Here is a 25061-nt window from a genome sequence, read left to right as displayed (position 1 = left end):
CAGAGTAGAAAACTGGAATGCAGCTCAACCCTCCCACCCTGTCCCCCTACATTTTCATCATATTCTTCACTATAATGAACTTCAAACTCCCTCTACACCATCTCTTCTCCTCTGTAGTTACATACAGTGGTTCAGCAGGTAACATAATTAATACCTTTGATCATAAATGTCTTTGTTGATATTTGGCACAGCTGTAAGGCTGTCAGATGAAGCTCAAATAGCATTTTTTTTAAACAGTTATTACATACACTACTGTTCTACCCAAGACTGTTTATGCTTCCCTTGTTTAACATGGTTGTATTTAAAATAGCCATAACCTCCAAGGAAATAAGCATACGTGGAGAAGCCAGCCCATCTAATCCCTCATCAGACTTGACTGCAAGAAATCTGAACTATGATTGACTCACTTTAACTTCATCCCAGTGGTCTTTATCCTCTTGCAGGATGCGTGCAGTGTGAAGAGGAGTTGGTGGCACTGCCATTGATCTCTGAGAAAAGGGAAAAATACCAAAGGAAGTGTTCTGCAAAATCACGTTTGGGAAGCAACTGCTTGCTCTTCTACGTGTATGGAGGGCACAAAACTTTATCTAATGTCCTTTGGTGGCCCTCATTATTCATGCTTCCAATCATTCCACATGGGAATTCATGTGTGAGGTTCCCACAAGACCGTATCTTTACAGAACAAAAGGAGAGAGAAATCAGTGTGGAGTTTCTTTCACTCTGCTCCCTTCCAGTCCAACCAATAACCCTGTGTTGGATAAATTTTATGTACATTTTAGATTTTAGCTGTCATTTTACTATTCATTAGTCAATGTTTTAAAGTCGTTAATTTGATCTTTATCTTCTAGGATTTGCTGTAGGAGAAATTTTCTTGTATACATATATTAACTGAGATTACTAGTTCATCAGATCATGTGTGCAAGAGCGCGCTACTTTTACACTATTATGCAGAGTTAGGCACAATTCAGAAGACAGTGCATCACCTGATACGCTCTTCCACGTAAAACTGAGATCTGTCCTCACCTGTCCTGAAAGATCAGTAGATGCTTTAGATTAGAATAAGGTACGATTTCTAAAACACAAAGCACAGCTCCCTAGCTGAATTCAGCAAGAGCCATGGTATTTCTTGCCAGTCCATAACCCAGACTATAATTTCACTTGGATGTTCTATTTTCCTTATGTTTTCTACACAAACTTGCTATCTACTACTGTGGTGTCATACACCAGACACAGCTGCATGTCAACAAAGTCTAAGGAGAACCCTGTACATTGGAACCAGTGCCTATACTCCACTGAGCTAACAGCAGCACTGCAGTAGTTGCAAAAGTGGAAGCAGAAATCATGACTCCTGCACCATCTGGAAAAGGACCCTAGCTGGCCAGTTTTATCAAGTACAACTGGGATGAGAGAAATGAAAACCAGCAGATTTGCTTTAGTGGTGTCCCTGAGGTGCCCTCCTAACTGCTGTGAGCTGCTACTTTTTAAAAGAATCTTATCTACAAGCAAACTAGAGGATTACCTAAACTGACAATTCTTGCATAGTCCACAATAACACTTCTGCCATCCACCTAATTTAAAAAAAAAAAAAAAAAAAAAAAAGAGGAGAGACAAGCACCCTCCTCCGCTGCTTGTGCAAGGCATCTCCCCATATATGTTCCCTTAGTGATTTAGGAAAAGGAAGAAAAGGAAGAACACAGACATTCACTATGTTGGTCTTTTCCTCCCTCTGCCTCATGGGAACAATAGGTTCATCAGAAAAAAATTACAATCTGCAGCTCCTAGAGCATTCTTCCAGGAACAGTATTCTAGCACAGCTTTTTGGTGCAGCAGAGTCTATAGACCTTGTCTCTAATCTCCTCCTTATTAATTGGTTATATGCATATTTCAAGTAACATGTGTCACTGTAGGTGGTAGCTTCCTTAGCTATTAGGCACTCATTCTGTGAAATTCATCGCCTGCTGACTTCTGAAACACCTCCTTCCTGGGTCTTCAAACACTTAAAGCCGGAGGTATTTATTCTGAACAGGGATTACTTTTTTATTTGGTTAAAAATTACTTAGAAACATTGTCTAGGTTCTGTTCTAGTTCTACGGAGTCTTTGTAACCTTAATTTCTCAGCTTTTGTCACTCTAAATGAAGACATCTCTCAACTTCAGCAGGATGTTATACAGCTACATTTCTATACAACTCTAAGGGCTTTCAGATCTTCAAACAGGCATTCTGGAAATGCTGACTGTTAGCCATGCCTCTGTTTCTGCCCCTTCCTCTGAGGACTGGCAAAGACAGAGAAAGCACTATGGGAAAAAAGGGCATTCTACAGTACAAGTGATTCTGTTCTTGGCTGATGATTTTTTGGGCAGTGAGAACAAGACTGGTGTCCTTTTAGGCACAAAAGTGAAAAGTATAATCTATTATTTTAAGTGACACCTACAGAGCAGAGATTATATCTTGAAACTCAGCCTGATAACTCCAGGATTCTTGTCTCTTGTTTGAAGTAATTAATACTGTATTATTAGAGTATTTTTTCTTTTTTCCCCAAAAAATATTTTTTAAGGAAAAGTAAATTCAACCAAGTCATAGAATAAAACCTGAACTGGGGCCATTAATAGCTCTGTGCACCACCCTATCTGGCAGTCTCTTACAGGGCACTAAGCCGAGACCCTTGCTTCTCCCCCACGCATTTCCAAACTCTGCCAACGATGAGAATTCCCACTAAGCATAGGACTGCATTCACACTAACACAGCTATGCATAACGGTGCCTGAGACCACTAATAATAGCTCTCTTTAAATCCTGCACTGATGAAGTTAAGTACATACAGTTTATTTTTATATGTTTAAAGAGAGTAACACATGCATATGCTGCAGAGTCAACAGTGACTGCCTGCTTACAGAAGATATAGATACATTTGGCTTTTGCTTCCAAGGACGCTACTGTGGGTGTCTCTCTTTGCAAGTCCTCTGGTATCACCAAGAATTGTGGTTCTACTGGCAGATGACCCTCTGTGGAGGGCACAGTAGTTAATTAAGTTATTAAGAGTAATCATCATCCTTCTCTTGCTGTGCTATGCAGAGCTACATGTAAGTTCTGCCTGTAAGAATTCATCTTGTAAAAAGAGAGATGAAACTCACATTAATCCAAGGGTGAGTCATAAATTGAGAAACTGTCATCCTCTCTGTTGGGTCAGTCTTCAGTAAATGGCGAATCAGTTGTTTGGCTGAAAAACAGGACCAACATGGCATGCTGTAGTCTACTACCGTGTTCCCAAATAACCTTGAGAACACAAAGGCCTGCTGAATGAAGAAAGATAATTTTGCAGAACCTAAAACACCTACCTGTTGCTGTTACCACATTAAGAAGCCATGTACAGTCAGTATGGTAAGTTACTATGTTTAAAGAGGCAGAATGTGAAAACATCCAAAACAAGAGGTAAGAAGGAAAGACAAAGCATTGGGGATTCCAACTATGCTATCTACAGCACCATATCAACAGTTTTGAGAGCAAGAGAAAAAGAGAAATACAGGAACAGAAAACTGACAACTGTCTGTCTGAAAGATGGCGACAACCTTTGCATTATGGGCTGAATATGTAGGCTGATGTTTTGAGAAATTATAGAAAAAAAATAGGACAGGCTGTGGAAAAAAAGACAATAAACTTTTCTTTGGCAACTGAGAGGCGACTAAAAGGACAACAAAGTCAGAGAGCTGGATTGCACAAAGAGGCTTTGCAGCAGCTTTCTGTAAACATGGTATCTGCCAAATCACAAGTACTAAGTAACTGAGATACAAGATGATGAGAGTCTAGATAAGAGTTTCATTAATGAGAGTGGACAGACTGGAAACACTGCATCCAAGGCACATTATTTAGAAAGACTTACACATAACACCCTTTGGGGGAATGTCCTGGGTTACAGTGTAAAATGTGCCAAAAGAAAAAAAATATATTCTATTACCATCTTCAGGAGCTGTTGAGACCAGGTGGGGCGGTGCTCCCTGCCTCCCCCCTCTGGACTATCTCCTGTTACTGGGCACAACAATGCCTTATCGCCTGACCCATCGGTAACTCGCTCCTGGGCTATCTCCTGTTAATGGCCCATCAAGGAACTGCCTCACGACTCCCCATCCCATTGTGAGATGCTCCGCCCGGGGAGGGGGGGGAAGGAGCCAAGCAGTCCAAGCCAAATAAAAACGGAGATTTTGAACACCCTAGCAGCCTTTCTTCCACTGGATTCCCAGAGGAGCTTTTCCCCCCACTGGAGTTCCAGAGGACAAGAGCTACCTGCCGACCACTGGACCTTCGGAGGAAGACCAGACTCTTTTACCTGATCGCTGCTTCCACAGAACTACACCCATCACTTCAGGAGGACTGCAGCCAGCATCTTATCGGACTGCTACTGCCACCCTAACAGGGTGTCAGGTTGTATTCCTGACTCTGTCAGTGTAAACCAGTGGGTTGTTTGTTTTTCCCTGCCTTGTGTTATATATATATATATATATATATTACTAAAGAACTGTTATTCCTATTCCCCATATCTTTGCCTGAAGGCCCGTTAATTTCAAAATTATAATAGTTTGGAGGGAAGGGGGTTGCACTCTCCATTTCAAGGGAGGCTCCTGCCTTCCTCCACAGACACCTGTCTTTTCAAACCAAGACAGGGAACCTGCTTGTTAGAAAAAAAGATGTGCCCAGAGGTCGCTGACCTTTCTTTCTATTATGACGTGCAGGTGAGACTTCCAGATTGAGACTGTCAGAATAAAAGAATCAAAAACATGCACTTTCAGGACACTGGTTTGAGCCTATCCAGGTCACAGCTGAACAGCAGCAGCTTTTGGTCAATGACTTACACAAAATAAATCGTTGACCTTGATTTAAGTGGTGGCTGTCAAGTTCCCACATCACAAAATTCTAGCATGAAAACTTGCCATCCTTGCTGGCTCTGTCATCAAGGAGAGCAAAGACTGAATGAGTTCTTGAGACATTTTGCCTTTCTTCCAATTCAGCTTGCATTGCAGCTGTCCTGGCAGTCTCCTTTCTCAGGATTAAAGACTTTTGTTTCCAGAGGGTTTAATCTCAGTATTCACTAGCTGAAATTTGAAAGAAAGTTTTCAGTAGTCATTTACTTTCTGTAGTACTTAGATTGCTGGCTAGTATCTGAGTTCCCAGTCATTCTCTGTATCACCTTACAAAAAATTAATTGAAATTCTAAAAGAAAGGGAAACAAAAACTAAGACAGGTTTTTAGAAAGTCTCTTGTAAGCATTCCACCACTGTACAACACCGTGCACATACTCAGCAGCAGCAGTGAGCATTGTTACCTTCCTCTGATACTTCAGCCCACTCTGGATTGGGAAAACCATATTGCCCCATCCGAATTCTTCTCTTCATCCCTGGAGAAATGGCTTGGCCAGTGTTTGAGTAGAATGGAGGGAACCCACACAGGCTGTAAGAGTGGACAAAAGAACTCTTACAACCAGGGAAGTGCATTAATCTCTTAAAAAGTCCCATACAAGCATATATTCTTCTGTAGGCTGCATGATCCTAGTGACTAATTACCGCTAAGTGAAGATTTAACAAGATGTGTCCTTTTTCTGTTCATTAAGCTTCTTTCCAAATACTTACAGAATGTATGTGATGACACCCAATGACCACATGTCACATGATTTGTCATACTTCTCAGGACCAAGGACTTCTGGGGCTGAAGAAGATTAAAACCAGAAATTAATGGAGTACCAGATATTTCCTTTCATTTCCATAACCTTGTAAGTAGCAGTGCACTTCAAAAACAAGTATTTGAGGCATTAAAAAATGCAACTCACTGCAGGAACTGGGTAGTATTTTCTGTTGACAAGGTCCTAAACACATCTAGTGTAGCTTTAAAAAGGAGGAACGGAGCTGACAAAACGCCCTACTCTTCATCTTATTGTCTCTCTGCTTAAGAGAGTACTAAGATTACAGAAAAGCAGAAGGAGCTATAGCTAAGGGAGACACTGCACTGAAAAAGGCAGGAGCACATGTTCCAGAAATCAGAACAGAAAGGACCTGCTTGAGCTGTGATAAAATTTTGAACGATACCTAGGTGGAGCGTGTTTAGCTCCAGCAACTACAGAGTACTATATTTTCTTTAGCCTCCTGAGCACTGTATCTTTTCATGAAGTAACAAAATTAGCGAGATACACATTTAGAGAGGATTATTTTTTTATTCCCTGGGGCAGGTGAACTGGCAGGCAGCTTGATTTTGGAAGGAAAATGATTCTTTAAATATATAAGCAATCATGCTGGTTTATAAAAAGGTGTTGAAAAGGGAAACGTCAGCTTGTTTATATACAAATATAAAGGTATAAAAACATATATGCATAAATACTTAACATCTTATCACTAATCCCAGCTTACAAAAATACAAAAGAAAGCATCAGAAAAAAATACTGCTACCATAATTACCTGCTAACAATGAATTAACAACACCTTTCAATACAAAAAAACCTGTAAAACTTACATTGTAGAAGAGAACTGATTCTTCCAAAAATTAAGCCCTTTTTCCTCCAAAGCAATTCCAAGTGCGGACTGCCTCAGTCATACCATACGGTGAATGACTATTAACCCAAAAACCAAAAGGCACATACTCTAAAATGAGTGCATAAAGGACAGTCTACTGTCGCATTCATTACACAGTGCTCTGTCTTTGGACAAAATGCATCGAAAAGCTCAGCTAGGATTAAGTCACATGTATCTTTTATTATTAATACCTCCATTTGCCAGCTTTTAGAAGCTTTATACCTGAGGTAATACTCTCCCTGTTCTCTTTTATTGCATTAGTTAAGCTAAGGGAAGTTTTTCAAGGGAACACCCAAAGAAATACATCTTGGATAACTTACCCACATAATAAGGAGTGTAACAGGGGGTCTGCAGCGCATTTTGTACAGTGGTTTCTTTGGCAAAGCCGAAGTCTGTGAGTTTGAGTACAGTATCCTTCTCTTTAGATGTATAAAGCAAGTTTTCAGGCTGAAAGGCCACCAAGAGAAAGGATAAACTGGACAATGAAGAGATGTCTCTAATGAGCTGAGAGGTCAAACCATTCCTGCTTGCCTGGATCACCACCAGCATCTGCATCTTCTTACTTCTCTCACACCCCCACCATACCATGCAGAAAGTTCCCTTCCAACATGTAGCTTTTTTGCTCAGATTAAGGATCAACATCCTTCTCAACACAGTATTTAGGAGGGCAAATCGCAAGACACTCATCAGGTCCAATGGGTGTCAAGTCTGGCTTCTTGAACCTCTTTCTAGTTCACTGCACTTTCTAGGACTGTTCTGTCTGGTCAACACCAGTGGATCTGACAGCACTCTGTACCGCACTCAAGTAGCTGAGGTGGCAGACAAGGGCAGTCATCAGCCAAACTCTCTATGAGCAACTGACATAACCCCATCAGAATTAACTGATACAGGCACAGTCCCCTTCCTGCTCCCCTTCTCCTCTGCCTCTTGAAACTCTTGCTCCACCCTCTATAAAGGCTCTCCAGAACCAGCAGTGGCACAGAGGTAAGAACAAGCTCTTGTGCACAAGAACAGGGACAACGGCACAACTCCAGAATCTACAATTGTTTGAAGTTGTTTTCCAGTTTCTCAGTCATAAGGAAGCTATGCCCTCTCTCATGCTAGTGTTTAGGGACATACAGAAGAAGGAAGGGCTTCAAAGAAAACAGGACTTAGGATCTACTCAGCAATTTGAACCATTTCTATGTTAGTTCACTGAGCGTGTGTAGGGGGTGTTTGGGGCTAAGCACTTCAGTTTGTGTGCTGGTGATAGGCAATGGCACATAGCTCCCCAAAAATGAATAGACTTTTAGTGTCTGAACTGTTGAGTCATTCTCCAGTTCCTACCTAAAGGACCCTCAAACATACCCCTCAGCGGCACCAAGCAACGGCAGTTCTCCCTCCAGCTAAACACACAGAAGCATCTGTAGAAAACGAACAAACTCAGACCTGCAGAATCAATCAGATGCCTCAGTCTATCATTACGTGACCTGCTGTCCAGCACACTGCCATCTTGCTGCGCTAGAAATGCCTTGGTTCATCTATCTTGTCTTTGCTTCTGCTGTGCACTTTACAGAATGAAAAAAAAAAAAATACAATACTACAAACCCTGTCAAATCTCTACAACAAGATCTGGATACAAACTTTAGCTAATAAAACACACTGTTCCACAGAGTAGTAACAGAGATCTTCCCATTTTCCCCAGTATTTACATATAGTATTAAAGTGGGTTGGATGCATGCAATTGATATTATCACTCCCATATATCCAGTTTCTCCTGTTTCTGAAAGGGGGTTTGACGTTTCTTTGGGTTATTTTTTGTTTGGTTTGGGTTTGGTTTTTTGTTTGTTTTTAGGCCAGTAAATACATAGAGATATATCATCTAGTATAAGTTCACTTCAGGCAATGTTATTTTGTTGTTAATTAACTGGATTGCAAGTTGGTAGTACCTCTTTAATTAACCGTCTATCACCAGATTCGTCTGCGTTCTGTACACAGTTGGAAGGCATTAGCATATACAATTGCAAAGTAGTTGTGAACAGATCCCTTCTCACACTGGCATAGGAACAGGAACAACTTGACCATCTGATTGTACTCCCAGTTCTATTTAAACTACCACTGACCATTTATTTTTCTGCCTTACGTTCTTTTTTCCCTGTCCACACACCTTCAGGCCTCACCTTGACGTCTCTATGGGCAATGTTCATTGAATGCAGATACTGGATGGCTGTTCCAATGTTTCTCATTATTTCAGAAGCCTCTATAAATACAATTTTAGAGAAAGGTCACATTAACATTCCCACTGTAACTCAGGGACATGCTTGGGAATGCTTATGACTTACAAACAGCTTGCTGGAATACAGGGCTAGCGTCAAGACTAGAAAACCTAAAATTAGCCCCAACAGCTGTGTTTTGGTTTTGCAGACAACCACACTCCCCAATTGCCTGGCTGCTCAGCCCTCCTCCTGAGCAGGCACTGAAACTGAATGGCTGTGACTTCTGCTTTTTATGAGCTTGTAAATTTGTGCTTTAATTTGCTCACCAGAAAAGCAGCAAGAGCAGAGTAGGTACGCAAGCAACATGCAAGACTGTGGAGAAAGAAGCCCCAACCAGGAGGTATCCCTGATTGTCCAAGACAGAAGTTTAACTTTCAGCTTCTAGTTCAGAGGTAAAAATAGAGCAACAGAACAATATAGTAATTTTAGGATAGGTCACATCTTCATTCCTCACTTTCTTTAGAAGCTGTTCCTTGGGAGAAACAAAATCAACGGCTCTATTCTGCAAAGCCCAAACTGACACCTTTGAAATAATATGTTTCTAAAATTTAACATAACCCCCGTGGGAAATTCTAGTGGTAGATGGGCTGCCTTGCAACAGCAGTACTCAAAGTCTGGAAGAGTTGTTACATAGGGAGAGGTTTGAGAGCAGGGAGGAGTGACATTCCTGTTGTACTAAGTGAGCATTATATTACATCTCCATGGACAGGGAAACCAGTATCAACTTCAACCTGACCCTCTGTTTTCTGCAAGATGGATACCTCCGCTGCAGCAGTGAAAGAGAAGGTAAAAATTCTTGTGCTGCAATCTGGAATCCTTTTTCAGATGGCTTGAGATTGAATTTACACAATCTCAGGCAAGGAAAACCAGGAGGCAAAACCCTCATCTTCTTCAGGGAAAATCTTGCACAGCTTCTTCCTTCCTGGCCCAGGCCAAAACCCCTGGCTCCTAACGGGACGTTGTGGCTGATAAATAAACAGCCAGTGAACCTGGGAAATCCAGTGGAACAGGGCTCGTTTATCTCAGGAAAGAATACAGGTGTTTTTTTTGTTTAACATTCTCAGATGATTTCTGAGTAAGTATTTAGAATGTTATAGTGGATTCGCTAATGATCACAGAACCAGTTTTCCCCCTGGAATCTTGTATTTTAGAAAGGAACAAACAAAGTTCCTGAAAATGCTCATTTTTCCTACATGAGTCTCTCACTTAAAGGATTTATCCTAGGCTAGGAAACACAGCAACACAGGATCAAAAAAATCCTGGCCTCTATACCAGACTTGCAAAACAGGTCAGAGTAATTTGAAAGCTCAGGTGTAAATTTTTCTTCTAATAATTTTGTCATGATACCAGTTACAAACACTCCTGAGCAGAAACAAGCTCTTGTCTGTTGTGAATGGGCAAGGAGAACCACAATCAAGAACACCTGCGGTACTCTGTAAATAATAAATAGCAAACATGATAAAAATGGCAAGACCATTCTATTGCAAGCTCTGTCACTAACTCACAGCAGTCTTTAAACTTGCACATAGTTGCTGTTATAGATGAGCAGGCCTGTTTACCATGTGGCTAATAACACTTCCTTTCAAGTAGTATGCTAAAACCCTTGAATAAGCAATGTTTTCTCAAATGTGATTTGCTCATTATAGTCACCACCTCACACTATAGCTGTGCACAGTGATGCTGCTTGAGGGACAGCCAGAAGAGAAACGACAGTAGGAGTTCTTGTTAGAGGTAGTCTGGCAGGAGACCAGGGACTAGAGTAAGAGAGGCTGTGGTGGTTCAGAAATGAAGAAGCTGAGCAGATTTGTATGAAGAATTTTCCCTAAACATTCCACATTGTGCCTGAACTTGGCCAATTCTGATAATTTGTTATATTCAGGAACTTTTAAAAACAACTGTTTGTATTAATACAGAGTTGCATAGAAAACGAAATTTAAAAAAAATTACAAACAACCACCAAATCAAAGAAAAAATCCTGTAAAGGAACTCAGCAAGGGGACAGAGAAAGAGAGAAGCAATCTTTCACAAACTTTAAAATTAAACTTGTCATTTTTCACCTCTCTCAGTGAAAGCTTGATCGCCTCTCTCCTGGATCCTGCTAAACAGCTCTCCTCCTTCCATGCTGAAACAAAGAACACAAAAAAACCCCACCTTACACGAGCAGAAAAGATCAAATAAACACCTGACTGTGCATCCATATAATCACACAGAACCACGGCAGGAACAGATTAGAAGAGATTACAGTCTGCTTCCTATGCCAATGCTTCGTAAACATCACACTTATTTGAATCAATGCACAAAGCCATTCTGATATGGAATAAACAGAACACAAAACAAGACCAAGAAGTTTTGATGCTTTCAGTTTATTGTACCCTGTCAGAAGGAACATGACACTCATAGTTGGGAAGTCACACATGCTGGCACTGGGAGGCTGACAGTAATCTTGTTTTATATAACGGTCGGAGAAGAACAACAAAGAAAGAAGGAAAGAAAGATACTGAAAAGTATTATTAATTTGTTCCCAGTTAAGAAGACAATAACTGTGGTATTGCAGATCACAGAGAGAAGAAGAAAAGTTAAAGAGTCAAAACAGTAGCAAAAAGGATCATTGGGTTTACATCTGAAGTTGGAAGCCAATCACAATCAAAGTGCATAAAATTTATAGAGACATATCTTTCAAGACTGTATTAATTAGTCAATGCTTTAATGAAGACAATTGTCATGGAGTACAAGGAAAATTTATTTTCTGGTTAAGGTTCCTCATTCTTCCATCATACAAGATGACTGTAGCAGCTATACATTTCCCTACCAGTTCCATAAAAACTTTGCTGTGCAAACCAAAATCGTCCTGCTGAGAAAGCCCACCTAACTCTCGGCTAAGCCAACACATTCTCCCACTCCCTCCACCCCCACAAAGAGCAATGCTTGGTGGGGGGCTGCTGCTAGTCCATACCATTCCATGACAATGAGGAGGCATCTCTTTCCATGATGTATATTCTCATAAACATCCAGGACATGGACAATGTGGGGACATCCCGATGCTCGCCAATGATACTCTACTTCCTGACGGGCTTTTGGGTTGTCATACAGGAGCTGTAAAGAAATAGGAGAGCACAACGTTACTGACCAGCATCATTCTGCTTTAAATTGGCACCTACATGTATTTTTGCTCAGAGATGGTGGCAAAGGCTACTCTCAGCACTTTCTCCAGCCGAAGGATGCCAATCCATCACAAGACTTCCATCATCTCTGGGCTGTCCAACTTCCTAGATTGAGGAATATGGAAAAACAACTGGTCCCTTGGAACTGGAAGGATCTCAAGTGGCAGTGAGGAGAGATTTTTGACTCTGAGGTGCAGACAGACATGTCTCACCCAGCTCTGGATGGTAAACAGCAATATTTTTCCTACTTGTTTGCAGTATTTGCAAACAGAGAAGAATCCCTCCGCTAAGGACAATAACCCTCCCACCTGCACCCCAGCTGCTGGGAGAAGAGACTTCTAGGTGCAATGCAAATCCTTAAAGTTCAGTGAGATTTAAGACAACGAGGACTTTCACACGGACTCTGAACGTCTTAAATACTTACACACTTAAATACTACACACATTTCTGACCCCATCAGGGTCAGAAAGGGACCTTTCACTATCTAGATGCTTGAACTTCTTTCTCTGTCACATGCAAGGCCAGTTTATTTTAAAGGCACTAATCTCTAGAGGGGAGGTAAGAGCTCATCTTTCCTGATACTGCAACCTCGTACACAAGAAACGTGTCCCTTCCCACTTGAAGAAGTGCTCTGTACCAGACTGCAGCTGAACTTTTGTGCAACAGGGGCAACATTGCTGAATCATGCCTTTTCTTCTCTGCCTCGTCTCTCTAGACACCACTAACACTTTGTGACAGAGACTCTCTCTTTACTGCACAATTATATGGTTCCTACACAATATAGCTGTGATCTGAGTTTGATACTTTATACTCTATAGTAATAATCACTGTAATGATGAGCAGCAACAAAACTGATGCTATATAAAGCATTGTTGAAGGCATTGAAACAGAATAAAAACCAAACAAAGAGCAATTGCCTGACATTTATTTGCCTTAGAAAAGGACTACAACTGCAGGGGAACTGTTTTCAAACTAACAAACAAAAAGTATCATTGCTGCACTATTAGGCCTTAGCCTGAAGCTCTTCTCACTCACATTTGCTATCAGGTCCCAGTCAAAACACAACTGCATGATAATTGCTGAAAACAAGTATTAATGTGTAACCTGTCATTAGAGACCGATGAATCAGCACAGGAAATGAGATTGCTTTTCCATCCCATTGCCAAGCTAAGGCACAAATGGTGTCACAGGCACCTCTCAATATAGGAGAACGCACGATTTAAAGGTCACAGGAAGGAAGTCGCAAGTTCTGGTTTCTTTATTGCCTCCAGTACAGACAATTTGCATCACTGGAAAAAAAAGCTTACATTTTGCTGCTTCAACATCCCTTTCAGCAAAGCAGACAAAGTAACATGGCAGGAAAGGCTCGTAACACTTTACAAAATGCTGGGCAAATGTTCGGGCACCACTGGACAGCAGGTAAGAGGCTTCTCTTCCAGGCTGGGAACTGGAAAAGAGTGACAAGCACTTCCCTACTAAATGCACATTTTTGTATTTTTGTGAAGCACAGAGAGGTTGCAGGAGGGGATCAGCAGCCTCAGGAGGGCTGCTGGCTCCTTAGCTGAACAGGCAGGGAGCCTCACCACCGTGACCACCCTTCAGGCTCCCTCAGCTCCGCACCAAAGGCTCCAGTATGACACCAGATTTTCAGCAGTGCAAGGGGCTGAAGAAGCTTTCTTGCTGAGTTCAGTGCCCTCGCAGCCAACGTACTTCTTCCACAGTTGCCATTCTGCACCCAGAGCACACCCTTTTGAGATCACTAACTATCCGCCTCTTCCTTCCTGCTCCAGCCTGGCTATGGCCTGATTTCCAACACAAATAACTTCCTAAAGAAAGAGATGGCTCCAATTTGGACAAAAAGCCCAATAGCGAGTCCAAGTGCAGTTACTTTACTTCTTTCAGCCATCAGCCCATTCAGCAGCTTTTCCTTTACAGCCACTGTGTTCTAGCTCAGCAGAACTGTCTATCAGCATTTTCCCCTCTGCCCTTCTGAGTTTGGGCTGTTGCCTAGAGGTCTCTTTAAAAGTTCATTAAATTACATGTGCAACAATAAACCCAAAACACCCTCAGAACTAACCAGGCCATTTAGAAAAACATTACAGGGCTTACTGCTTGGATATTACTGGATTAATGCCACTTTCAAGGAGGATGCTTCAAAAACCTTCTCACTTATCCTGTGCTACTGATCAGACATAACCATTCTCTTTACTAATGTTAACTGCACTATAATCTGTGTATCTTGTGCTTGCACAGTGTGCAGAGATGTTGTTTTTCATGTTTGCACCAAATGCTTATGAAAATTGTTTCACAGAATTGAATTCTCACTCTCTAAAGAGCTTTTACAAGGCATTTTGATATGCACAAGGGTGCTTCAGTTTCTTTTCTCTACCCCTACAAGCAAGTTTCATACGCTCCTTAGTGCCAAGCTTGCATGTACTCGTGTCAAGATGACACCTGGAGAAGCAGAGAAAAGGAAATGCAAAAATAAAGAGCAGATACACATATCAAGCAACATCTGATCTATCAACCAACTGTTAACCTTTGGATTTCTCCTCCTGAGCCTTAAAAATCTTATGTCTGAAACTGGAAGCCATAACTACAACTTTTAAGACATCTTAGAGATGCAGACACCTGACCTGTGAAATGAAAGCCAGGCAGGGTTGAAAGCACCAATTTCTACAAAATTTAGGTGGTGATTTAGAAACACAGACTGAAATTCTAGCCCTATGGTTAAATTTAACAAACCTGCAAGAAACATAAATGGACATTCTGTCATATTCCTGAGCCTGAAGAGAGACTGCTTCTATTGTTGCAACAGCTTTGGTAAGACTACGACCAGGTTCTCCTGACATTCTACAAGTGATGAGGTAGTTATGAACAAACCCAGAGTTTCAGATAAGTTTTCCAGCTCTGCTGGTTCATTCTGGTTTGAAGAAAGAGCAGCTTTGTGAAACAGTATCAGCTCAAGGAGCCCCAGTCATCCCCCTGGAATTCCTATACAGTTCAGCTGAGTCACAGCTTGTACAATGGGCTGTGGGCAGGATCATGAACCACCCGAACCTCAAAACAAGACAAACCCAAGAAACATGCCCCACCTCCCAATTTTTCATGAAGCCAGATCAGTGATCCAATGCACAATGCACAGCAGCCTTTGCATAACAGCGAGAGGTTGCCCATGTGTGTGGTCAGGCAACACAGTTTGGAACAGAAGCTGCACAGTAGAAAACTATTTTTGCTGGAGCTCAGCATTACTGAACCACTGTCTAGAAGAAGCAGATGAAGCAAGTATTAACAGTTATTCACAGGGAGACCACCAAAACCAGAGGCCATGGAAGGCAAGAAAATACAAAAGCTCTAGAGCCCTAACCCCTAGTGATTCACACAACTCTTCTTGATACCTGAAACAGCTGGAGAGGGAAGACAGCTGCACTATGGTGTGTGCTCAGCCTGTTTCTGAGGAACAATGGGCAGATGCCAGCAGACGCTCCAGGATGCCCTGCTAATTCAGGGCCTGGGTGGTGGAGGGAAGCCTGAAGTCTTTCCATTCTGGGGTAATGGCCTAACTCAGGTTAGTGACTGCCTGCAAAACAAACTCTCAACCACAGCTTGGGAGGCCAGCTCTGTGAAATTTCTCCCTGTGCAAAATTTCTTAATAAAAAAAAAAATGGAGACTGAAAAGTGACACAGTATCTTCTAATTGCTTTTCCATTGATTCAGCATTGTGTAAGCAAGGAAGGATAGCAGGAACCCTCACAGCTTAATGGTCTGATCTATACAGGAAATGGCCTTCTGAGGACTCCAGGGAGCAGCAAGCGATTTTTCACACTCTGATGTTGTAACAACAGAGAGAGAAGATATCCATGGGCACGGGGATGAAACAGGCTGAGAACAGGAAGCAATGAATTCTCTGTGACTTCCTCTTTAATATGCACTAGCAGATTACACAGACTATTATTACACCTGCTATCTGTTCCCTACATAGAGGATTAAGACCCGCACATATGCTTTTTTATTTATTTTAAACTTCAGCAATTTCTCCTAGTTCTGAACAGCTGCAGTGCTTGGATTAGAACTGTCACAGGCTCAGTTCTCATCTACTGCATGTGCCACATTAAAGCAGCATCTGATACTGCAAGCATCTTTTACTTATCAGCACCAATTCCAGAATCTGCACTCTCCTTCAATAGGCAATCAGTTTTATAATCTCTGTGCTATTTTCCTCACAGGAAGGCTTCCCATTATTAAAACAGAAACTGGACCAGCAGAAACTTTCAGTCCTAGGGGTCCTCAGCATGTAATACTGATATATAGGCACATAAATACAGCTTTATTTCTTTTTCTGGGAAAAAAAAAAAGTCTCTGCTTAGGCATAAGTGGACAAATGTCTAACTTCTTTTGCTTTCTTTCCTCTTTGCATGTAGCTGTTACAAAAATGCTGAATCCCTACAAATAAGCCTTGGAATCTAAATTCACGCTGATGCACAGAAACTAACACCATTTGCTGCAGAGCAGCTCTTCCAGTCGTTGTTTATTCAAGAGGGGTTGATGGCAAAAGGAGGCTTGGATAATGTTTCTTTTATCTCCTCCCTCCCCTACGCTACAAAAAGAAGAGGGGGAAGGAAAAAGAGCTATCATTATGGCTTTGGACATTTTGTCTTTTATTACATCCTGATTATTTGCACTACATCTATTAATTCAATACTAAGAATCTTTATCTGTTTCCACATCTCTTCACAAGCGATAAAGCCATCCTTTGTGCTAGAATGCTAAAGGAATTGAAATTATCAAGGTTTTTTTCTTCATGATCAGAACTGCCAGTCAGTCAAGCTGCAGCAAGAAGCACGTGTATTTTTGCAGTGGCAGCCCAGCAAGCAGGGAAATCCACACATGCAAATCTTAAAGAAAGCATTGACTTTTTTTCTTAAAATAAAAAAATGGAACACATTTCTGCTCGAATTACTTTGTAATGAAGCATCAGTCTATAGACAAGGGATAAAACCACAGTAGGCACAGGTAGTGGGTCATCACTAAATCTTTCACTTTCCTGCTTTTATTTCAAATTCAGCTTAGGCTATTGGAAATTAAATCATTGGAAAAACTGTCATCCCGATGCCTGCAGAGCTGTCCAAACTGCTACCACAGTTGGCATTAACTGGCAACTCCATCAGAGCCCAGGTAGACAGCCAGTCCCAGAGGTGGGCTTCTCCAAGTTAATAATAGTACTAACAGTCAAGTAGCACAATTTTGCAACACTTCTGCCTGTCATATCTAATCCTTTCACTCAACCCCACTGAGTGTCAGGGTTGTGCTGTCTGCACCGAGGGACCCTTCTTTATCCACCTCTTCTCTCCAGTTTTCCAAACTCGACAGAGCTTATCCTTTGAAACAGCAAAAGAGATCTTTGGTATCTTGCCAGCGTAAGTGAGAATGAAGAGGACTCAGAGAGGACTGCTTGCATGTGGTGTCAGAGTCACACTCTGAAACCAATCTCCTGCTGACACACAAGGCTTCAGATTTCTTAAGCACACGTTTTAAGGGGAAAACAGGAGAAAGAGCAGAATGGACAAAGAAAAGAAGTACAGATTGAGAGACGTGCTCTTTTGTAAGAGTTTGCACACTGGACATACAGCAAATCCACCGAAGTATTTAGCTCTCCAAGCACTCCTGCTTCTCTATCCCCAGAGAGCATACACCACAAATATTATTTCGTTCCAAGCCTCTCTCCTGCAGTAAATCAACTAGGTGTCTCAGAAATAACTTTGGTGTGGTTCTGAATTTTGTTTATTGTGGCTGTATTCAAATCACCACCAAGCACTCAAAATTACTTTACAACCTGAGGTAAATAAATGAGACATACTACTATTAATTTTCTAATTACACATGCATCTAGGCATTGACTCTGCAAAGGTCAACTGTCTTTGTTCATAAATGTTAGTGGAGATATGGCAAATAGAACTGAAGTGGCAAAGCAGTAGGCCAGTATACATTTCAAAGCTATCCCCTTGCACACATGAGGTTAGCATAAAATGCAGGCACAAAAATGAGCAAAAAAATGCACATGAAGAAAAAGCTACTGTCCTGATAAATACTCTGATATTACATGAACCTACTTGAACTGCAGTGCCAAAAGTATGTGACTATATGTTCAATACTACAGACCATATAGAGATTTAAATAAAAAGCATGCTTTGTGTTTTGCTACAACCATAAGATTACTTTGCATTTTAATACTGTGTTTGCTCTGCTGCGTGGATGGAAAAATAATTCTTACTGGCACCTTAAGATTACAGTTACGCTTAGTTGTGACAGGCTACAAACCAGCTACATGTGGCTTCTACTTTATTCAAAATATTGCAACTGTATTTTGAAAGAAAAATAAATCACCATCAGCTACTAACATGCTGTTACCAGAAAAGAACATCCCCAAACGCTTGTTTACACAAGAAGGCCTACAGATCAGTTTCTCTCTCCCTTCTCCTTATGACAACTTCTACCAGAAAACACTGCTGTTTAGCCAACACTGACAACTGTATTCAATACCTGCAGTCAATATACAGCACCTGGGGAGACTTGTTGCAAAGTCCTTTTCAAACCCCAGACCCACTACAAAACATCCTTTCTTTCCTTGATTCTTAACTATGCGTATTATGACCATCTGAGATGAAACAAAATTGGTAAATGCTCTAAAGGCCTTTCCACCTTTCATTTTAAAAGGTCCTCTTTCTCCAGCAACAGGCAGAAATGCAGGATGAACAGAAAAGCCACAGGATTTGCACACTCTTTCCATGTCTGATCTTTGGTCTGTAGGACCTTGATATGGCTTTGCTCTGTGCAGAGACGCTCTTCGCCACCAAAACCATCATCTCCTTCCTCAGAGCAGGATTTTGACTGTAGTGCCCTCAGGCACACAGCCCAGGACAGCTGGCAACTGCCGCACCTAAAGGCAGGGTGTTCAGCCTGACCTGCCAACATTGCTCTGCCTATAGCACAATGCCAAATTTTCCAAAACGTCATATGGCATAAATACCTACAATAAATTGGGATTGTGATTAAAATAAAACAATCTGTAGCTTCATCACCATTTTTACTCTTCCTAAATTTCTGAGTTGAAGAAAAGGAAATCTAAAACCCCAGCTGAAAATTACGACACTTTTTACTTTATAGTTTCGCCCTAGTGTCTGATATGAGGTTTACCTTTGAAAGGGAAAAGAGAAGAAGAGGAAAAAACACCCTCAACAAAAGCTTCACTCCTGCCAGCTATGAGTTCATAAATTCTGGTAACAAGGATTCAGGTGACTTGGCTTCAGTAATTCATATATCTAAATCCTTGGCTGGTCAAAAGTTATACAACTTGCTTGTGAAACTTTGCTGTTTTAAGAGAATTCCAGCAGTACAAAATACCATGGCACTTCCTCAGATGATGAGCCCATTAAACCTTGTATCTGCTTTGACTTTAGCTACTCACAGAGCACTAAAACTCAAGACTATAATCTCGATCTTTTAGGTGTTCAATACCTTTATGTGCTTGAATCAAAACATACAGAAGATCACCTAAAACTTCGAGACATACACTATGGCCAACAGTTTTGCTAGCCTGACATAGTGAAATTCCCCACAATGAGGATACGTCTTGCCTGTACAGGAGTCAGAGCTGTCTTGGAGGCCAGTCTGAGACTGAGACGTAGATTTCCACAAGAACTATAGCCATCACAAAAAAACTCTCCCCTTTTTTCTTTTTTAAGCGCTAGTTTTATTTCCCTACCTTTCTCCTGTGCAGTGACTGTGATGCAGCAATACCTCCAAAAACATTCTAGCACTTTTCATGGTCATGAAATGGGGTGGAGCATGTGTCTGCCAGGACGTGACCCTCTCACATGCTTCCCAGTATTGACAGCCACAGTTGCTAAGTTCCATTTTACCCATCCCTAACACCCCGTCCTTCCACTAATATGGCGTTTTTGTTATATATATAGTAATACAGTTTTGTTTTTCTTTAAAAAAATAAAACAAAACAAAAACCACAAACCCCACCCCTCCAACCTAATTACTCTAGTAGTAATAGCCATTGCACCCTACACACATTTTCCACAAGAAGTAGAAAGAGCAAACGTCACAGATGTTATTCAGAGTGCTTAACGTTCATTTCAGTGCTAACTGCCACTAAACACATCTGTACAGCTGTGTGGGACAGCAGGACAATGATACCAAGACTAGCGAGGCACTGACACCTTCCTCGGAGCAGGATGAGGCAGAAGGCACAGACCAGAAAAACTAGTACTGAGAAAGATCTAAGTCTGATACTGCCTTTCCTAGTCTTCATGCTAATAAGCAGTACCAAAATTAACACAGAAGAAATAATACTGAACAAAGTAGAAGCAAAAATTAGCAACATGTTCAATCTCATTAACCACAGATAATAGTAGCTCCAAGAGGAATCCATGCAACCCCCTGAATCTTTATGTTTCTTGAATGTGTGACTACAGTCATGAAGATTAAATCACTCGAGAACTCCCAGGAAGGCTCTGACGTCCTTCCCCAACACACAGAGGCTCTTTGGGGTGCATGCTGGATTCATGCTGTAGGCACTTCACTGGCATCTGTCTTTTCACTCTGCTCTGCACCCCAGCCCCACTTTTTGACAGTTAATACCTTACTGAGCTTCCCCCCACAACTGCAGCTATATTCTCCTCCATGGCCCCACCATTTGGTAGCAGAATTCAGAATGAAGATACTGTCCTCTTATAGCACTGTTGGAATTTTCAAGCAAAGATTTATCTTTAAGTTACAACTCAGTAGATAGCTCAGTGGTTGATACTCAGTTCAAAGGTCCATCAGGCATGAAGATCCCTGGAACTCCTTATTGTGTACAGCAAAGATATGACAGAGAACTGTGTGACTGTGAATGGAAACAAAACCACGAGCATTCAGCAGAGGCTAGAAATGCAAAGGAAGCCATTAAGAGAAAGAGGAAAGTAAATTGCTCTCCCAAGACTTCTTGTGCTTATTTTGCATGAGTATGTACTATAAAGCCAAGTAAACTATCACATAGGAAAGAAAAGAAATAAACTGGAGGAAGGGGGAATTCAACAGATGGGAGTCAACATAAGCAAGTGACAGTGCAGTAAAACTATTATTTATGTTGTAATTCTCATTAATTAATTTTGCTCGGTGCTCTAGCTTAGCCACCCAGGGTTACAGCTCTGCTTCACCAGACGGCATCAGAATCCGGCAATAAAAACACTACTTTTTTCCTGAGCCCCACAGCACACGCCTGGAGCAGCTAATGCCTTACAGCACTCACTACTTGATTAAGTGCTCCTTAATATCAAGGATGCTGGAAAACACACACTTCTTAAAACACAACTGGGAGCTGCCAGTTCATACACAGCCTAATAGTCCTTCCCAGCTCCTTTCAGAAACCTTCAAGAAACACCATGCAAGCTGCCTTTAAGGAAGATCGCCTCACCACATAAATGCTCCATCCTTCTAATCTAAACCCCTCCTGAGCCATAGCTCCCCTTCTTCATCCAAACCCGTTCAGTTATCTGCCCAGCCCATCCTGACTCCCACCCTGTCTGGTCAAGCACCAAACCCCTGGAGGCTCTCCTTCAAGACCCGAGAACTTCTGCTAGCCCCTGATAAGTAACTGCTCCCAGCTACTCAGTGCAAGCAGACTTTAATTGCCATAAGCTCCAGAGGGCAAGGAACACCTTTCCATCTCACTGCCCACTTTATTTCAGTTTTTAGCCACCTAGCCTCCCTCTAAAGATCTTCCCTATACCAGGACATGCTGTGGAGCGAGAGGTGGGAGGAGAGGGCTCCCTCCCCAACATCCATGTTCCATTTCTTTCACAGATGTTAGAGAGAACTGCTTCATGTTCCCTGCAACCAGATGACAGAAAGCAGTCAGACACCATGAAGGCAGAACAGACCAGCCTAAACGGAAGTGTGTTTTTTTGCCAAAATCAAGAGCATTTCCTTTACACTCCTGAATAGATTTCCTCTCCACTCCTGCATTGTGTTGGCTGCCTCATGACTACATATGCAAAAGGAAGAGGAGGATGATCCCAAGAATATTTGGGAGTCTAATGTTTTGATGTCTCGACTAAAGCAGCACCATGCTGAGGACCACACAGGGGTCAGAAAAATTAGATGTAGCAAATGTACTGCTGAACAAAAATCATCCCAGGAATTTCAACCCTTTTCATCTTTCCAAGCTGAAACATACATCCATTTCCCTCTCATAAGGCACCGTCCTTTCCCCGCCTCTCCCTGCAGCAGTATCTGCTTGTGGTACACTGCAATGTTGGCTCATTTCCATAAGTCAGCATGCCTAAAACAGAGGAGTCTGGGCTTGAGGAAGGGGAAGAAGGGAGTGAGAAAGCTGGGGCACTAGAGAAAAGGGACTCAGAAGATCTTTCTGGCCTAAAGTCACCTGCCCAATTCCAACTAACATTAGTACTGTGGAAACAGCTGCCCCATGAAAGTGTTAATGACTTCTGAAGTGATGATTTCACAGAAGCAATGTGCCATCCAGTATCATTCTCCTAGATGAGACACATCAGGGAACTGGGAAAACATACCCGCACTAAAGCCACGTTAACAGAGAAACAGATTGTCTGAGCTCTGCAGCTGCTGGTCTCTCAACAGAGCCAATTCAACACTTTGCAGCAGGCAGTGGCAAGGGGAGAAGGCACTCAGCCATGATGCTCTTCCCATCAGTCGGGAAGACAGATCCCCAAGTGGAGAAAGGAAGGGTAAGGGAAATTTGTAGATTTTGAACATCATGCAGCACTGCCTAAGATCTGGACGATACCTGCTTAATATGCAGGTGATAATTTCAATTTTCATGGGTTAGTCCTTCTCCTATTTATTTAATCCTTCTCCTGCTTATATTTGTTTATACATGGCCACATAACACTTTTTCAAGCAGCAGCCACTTTGAAAACTTTTAGAAATGATCTCTTGCTTTGTCTTCGCCATTTGATAATCATGTGTCATAAGATGAAGGAGAAGGTTATTTGTCCAAATTCACAGGCACACTTGTGACCCTCCTGCCTCCCATTAGTTGGTAATGGAAGTTAATAAGGGCTGCTCACAACAAGCACAAGACCAGCTCTAAAGAGCACCCCAGCATCCCTACCACTACAAGCTTTTTCACTTTCATTTCTCTGTTTTGGGTGAGAGAGAAGAATCCCTGAAGGTCTGGTGAAAGAACATCAAGACAGTGACATATTGTGCTTATCATTTAACCATGCAGTACAGGCTCACCAGGTCAAACACAATCACTTTCAAAACACTTCTTAATACTAAATGATGATACCAACTATTTCAGAATCTGGAAACAATTTTCAAACCTTAATGCATTAAACCTTAAATCTCCTGAAGTCTCAGTTTCTACTTAGCAGTTGACTACTCCAGACTAAGCAGTTGTGACATTTTGAACATGGGATGATCTGCCAGAATTCGTAATTATCCATCACTAGCTCTATCTCCAACTGCAGATTAGAACTATTTCAGTCAAAACTAAAAGTTCCCACATGAAAAAATACAACAGATTGGTGGAAAAGCATTCTTAGGTCCTGAACAGAACTGCCATTTGAAGCCACCAAGAGACCCTGGATTTACATATCCAATAACCAACTGCTGATTTGCTTATTAAGTCTGGGTGTGGAAAACCACTTTCAGATACTTGTTCTGCCTGAGTTAGATCAGGGTCTTCCACTTCACCACCTCAGTCCTCACAGCTCTTACAGCAAACTCTGCTTTTCTACAGTGTGCTGGGTCTCCCAGGTTCGACTACTGAAACACAAATTAGTAAAGTAGGGACATAGCCCTGAATTTCTCAGACCCCCACTGAGTGGGAACCACTATCTATTTTGGGATGGGTATGGCTATGAGGAGTTTTAAAAGTTCCTGGGTGTTTCTAAATGTGGGGAATAAAGTTTTCATGCAGTCAAAATACCATTTCCTGTTCAGTGTTAAGGAAGGTATTTCCAAAACCAATTATTACAAAAGAAAGAAAGGAGAAGGTGAGCCTCAGCAAGAGAACCTCCTCGGGGAAACATACACTCACTACATACAGCACGAGGGAGATTCAGAAGAGAGCGTGAGAAAACAGGACACCCCTAAGACAAGTTTCATGAATAATGGCAGAACTGGAGAGCTGCACACCAGGACTCACAGGGTCACTGGGGGATGCCATGCAATAGCTGCACTTAGTTTCTAGAACACACACAGACATAGCAAGCACTACTAGAAGAATATTATTGCTCATTTCCCAAAGGATTGTTACATAAATACCTATGGCTGTTCCACTCATTTATCCCCGTGAGCCTTAGGTGAAAAGACCACAAGAACTTGGGACTTGGATTATGAAAGTAAAGCCTTTTCATAACTGTGCAATATGCTTACCAAAGCAATTTCTAATAAAGGGTGTTTCAGCCTCTTTATCGGAGAGAAAAATTCTCTTGCCTTTTGAGGATGATGGAATAAGTCTTGTCTGCAGAAACATGACTGAAGTCTGGATGCTTACTCAAATGACTAAGCACATATTTTTCGTGACCCAAATTCTGGCTACACCACAATAGCACCAAGGAAAAAAAAAAAAAAGCAGCAATGTCATAAAGCATATAGCTTCACATTTGAATTAAGCAAATATTCAGGGAAGCTAAACTAAACCAAAACCCATCCAAGAATGTGTATCAAATAAAGTGAGCAACAGAGCTCACCGTCCTCCTTTAGGAAACAACTGGAAACTTGAAATTGTGACATTTAACCACTACCCATAATCGCACCTCTCAGTCTGCCCTGACTGCAACTTTTAAAGCTGCAGAGCCTACATGTCTTTGGGAGCTTGTAAATAAATGCTACCCCTCTTTGAGCTTTGCTCCCCAGACAACTCTGTAGGCCTTGGCTGTGAATCCCCTGCTGAGATAGCTTTCTTCTCTCATAGATACAGCCACCTAGTCATCTGACGTACCTTGCAAAAGGTACAAAAATCAACAAATATCTGGCAGAAGCCAAAGAGGAAAAGGTATTTAAATCCCAGGATCCAGCAGTGCTCTCTGGCACTTCAAAGGTGAACTTTAAAGG

General features: G+C 41.7%; 1 protein-coding gene across 2 annotated transcripts in view; it reads right to left on the bottom strand.

Annotated features, from left to right (window-relative positions):
• The window catches only part of MAPKAPK3 (MAPK activated protein kinase 3), a 46283-nt gene that overhangs the window by 1332 nt on the left and 19890 nt on the right, over positions 1–25061 (bottom strand). Inside the window, exons 2-9 of one of the 2 annotated variants that reach the window (XM_086469975.1) lie at positions 11759–11898; positions 10863–10927; positions 8695–8789; positions 6871–6997; positions 5618–5693; positions 5314–5438; positions 3131–3216; positions 408–488 (exon numbers count right to left, since the gene is read on the bottom strand). In XM_086469975.1, coding sequence (XP_086326101.1) covers positions 408–488; positions 3131–3216; positions 5314–5438; positions 5618–5693; positions 6871–6997; positions 8695–8789; positions 10863–10927; positions 11759–11898 — 795 coding nt within the window. The remainder of the gene's footprint in view (positions 1–407; positions 489–3130; positions 3217–5313; positions 5439–5617; positions 5694–6870; positions 6998–8694; positions 8790–10862; positions 10928–11758; positions 11899–25061) is intronic. The other variant, XM_086469976.1, reaches the window with a different exon arrangement.

The sequence above is a fragment of the Leptosomus discolor genome, chromosome 9 (genome assembly GCF_034619465.1).
Source record: "Leptosomus discolor isolate bLepDis1 chromosome 9, bLepDis1.hap2, whole genome shotgun sequence".
In the NCBI taxonomy this organism is placed as follows: domain Eukaryota; kingdom Metazoa; phylum Chordata; class Aves; order Leptosomiformes; family Leptosomidae; genus Leptosomus; species Leptosomus discolor.
The sequence above is the reverse complement of the archived record's forward strand: the minus strand, read 5'-3'. Positions and strand labels throughout refer to the sequence as shown.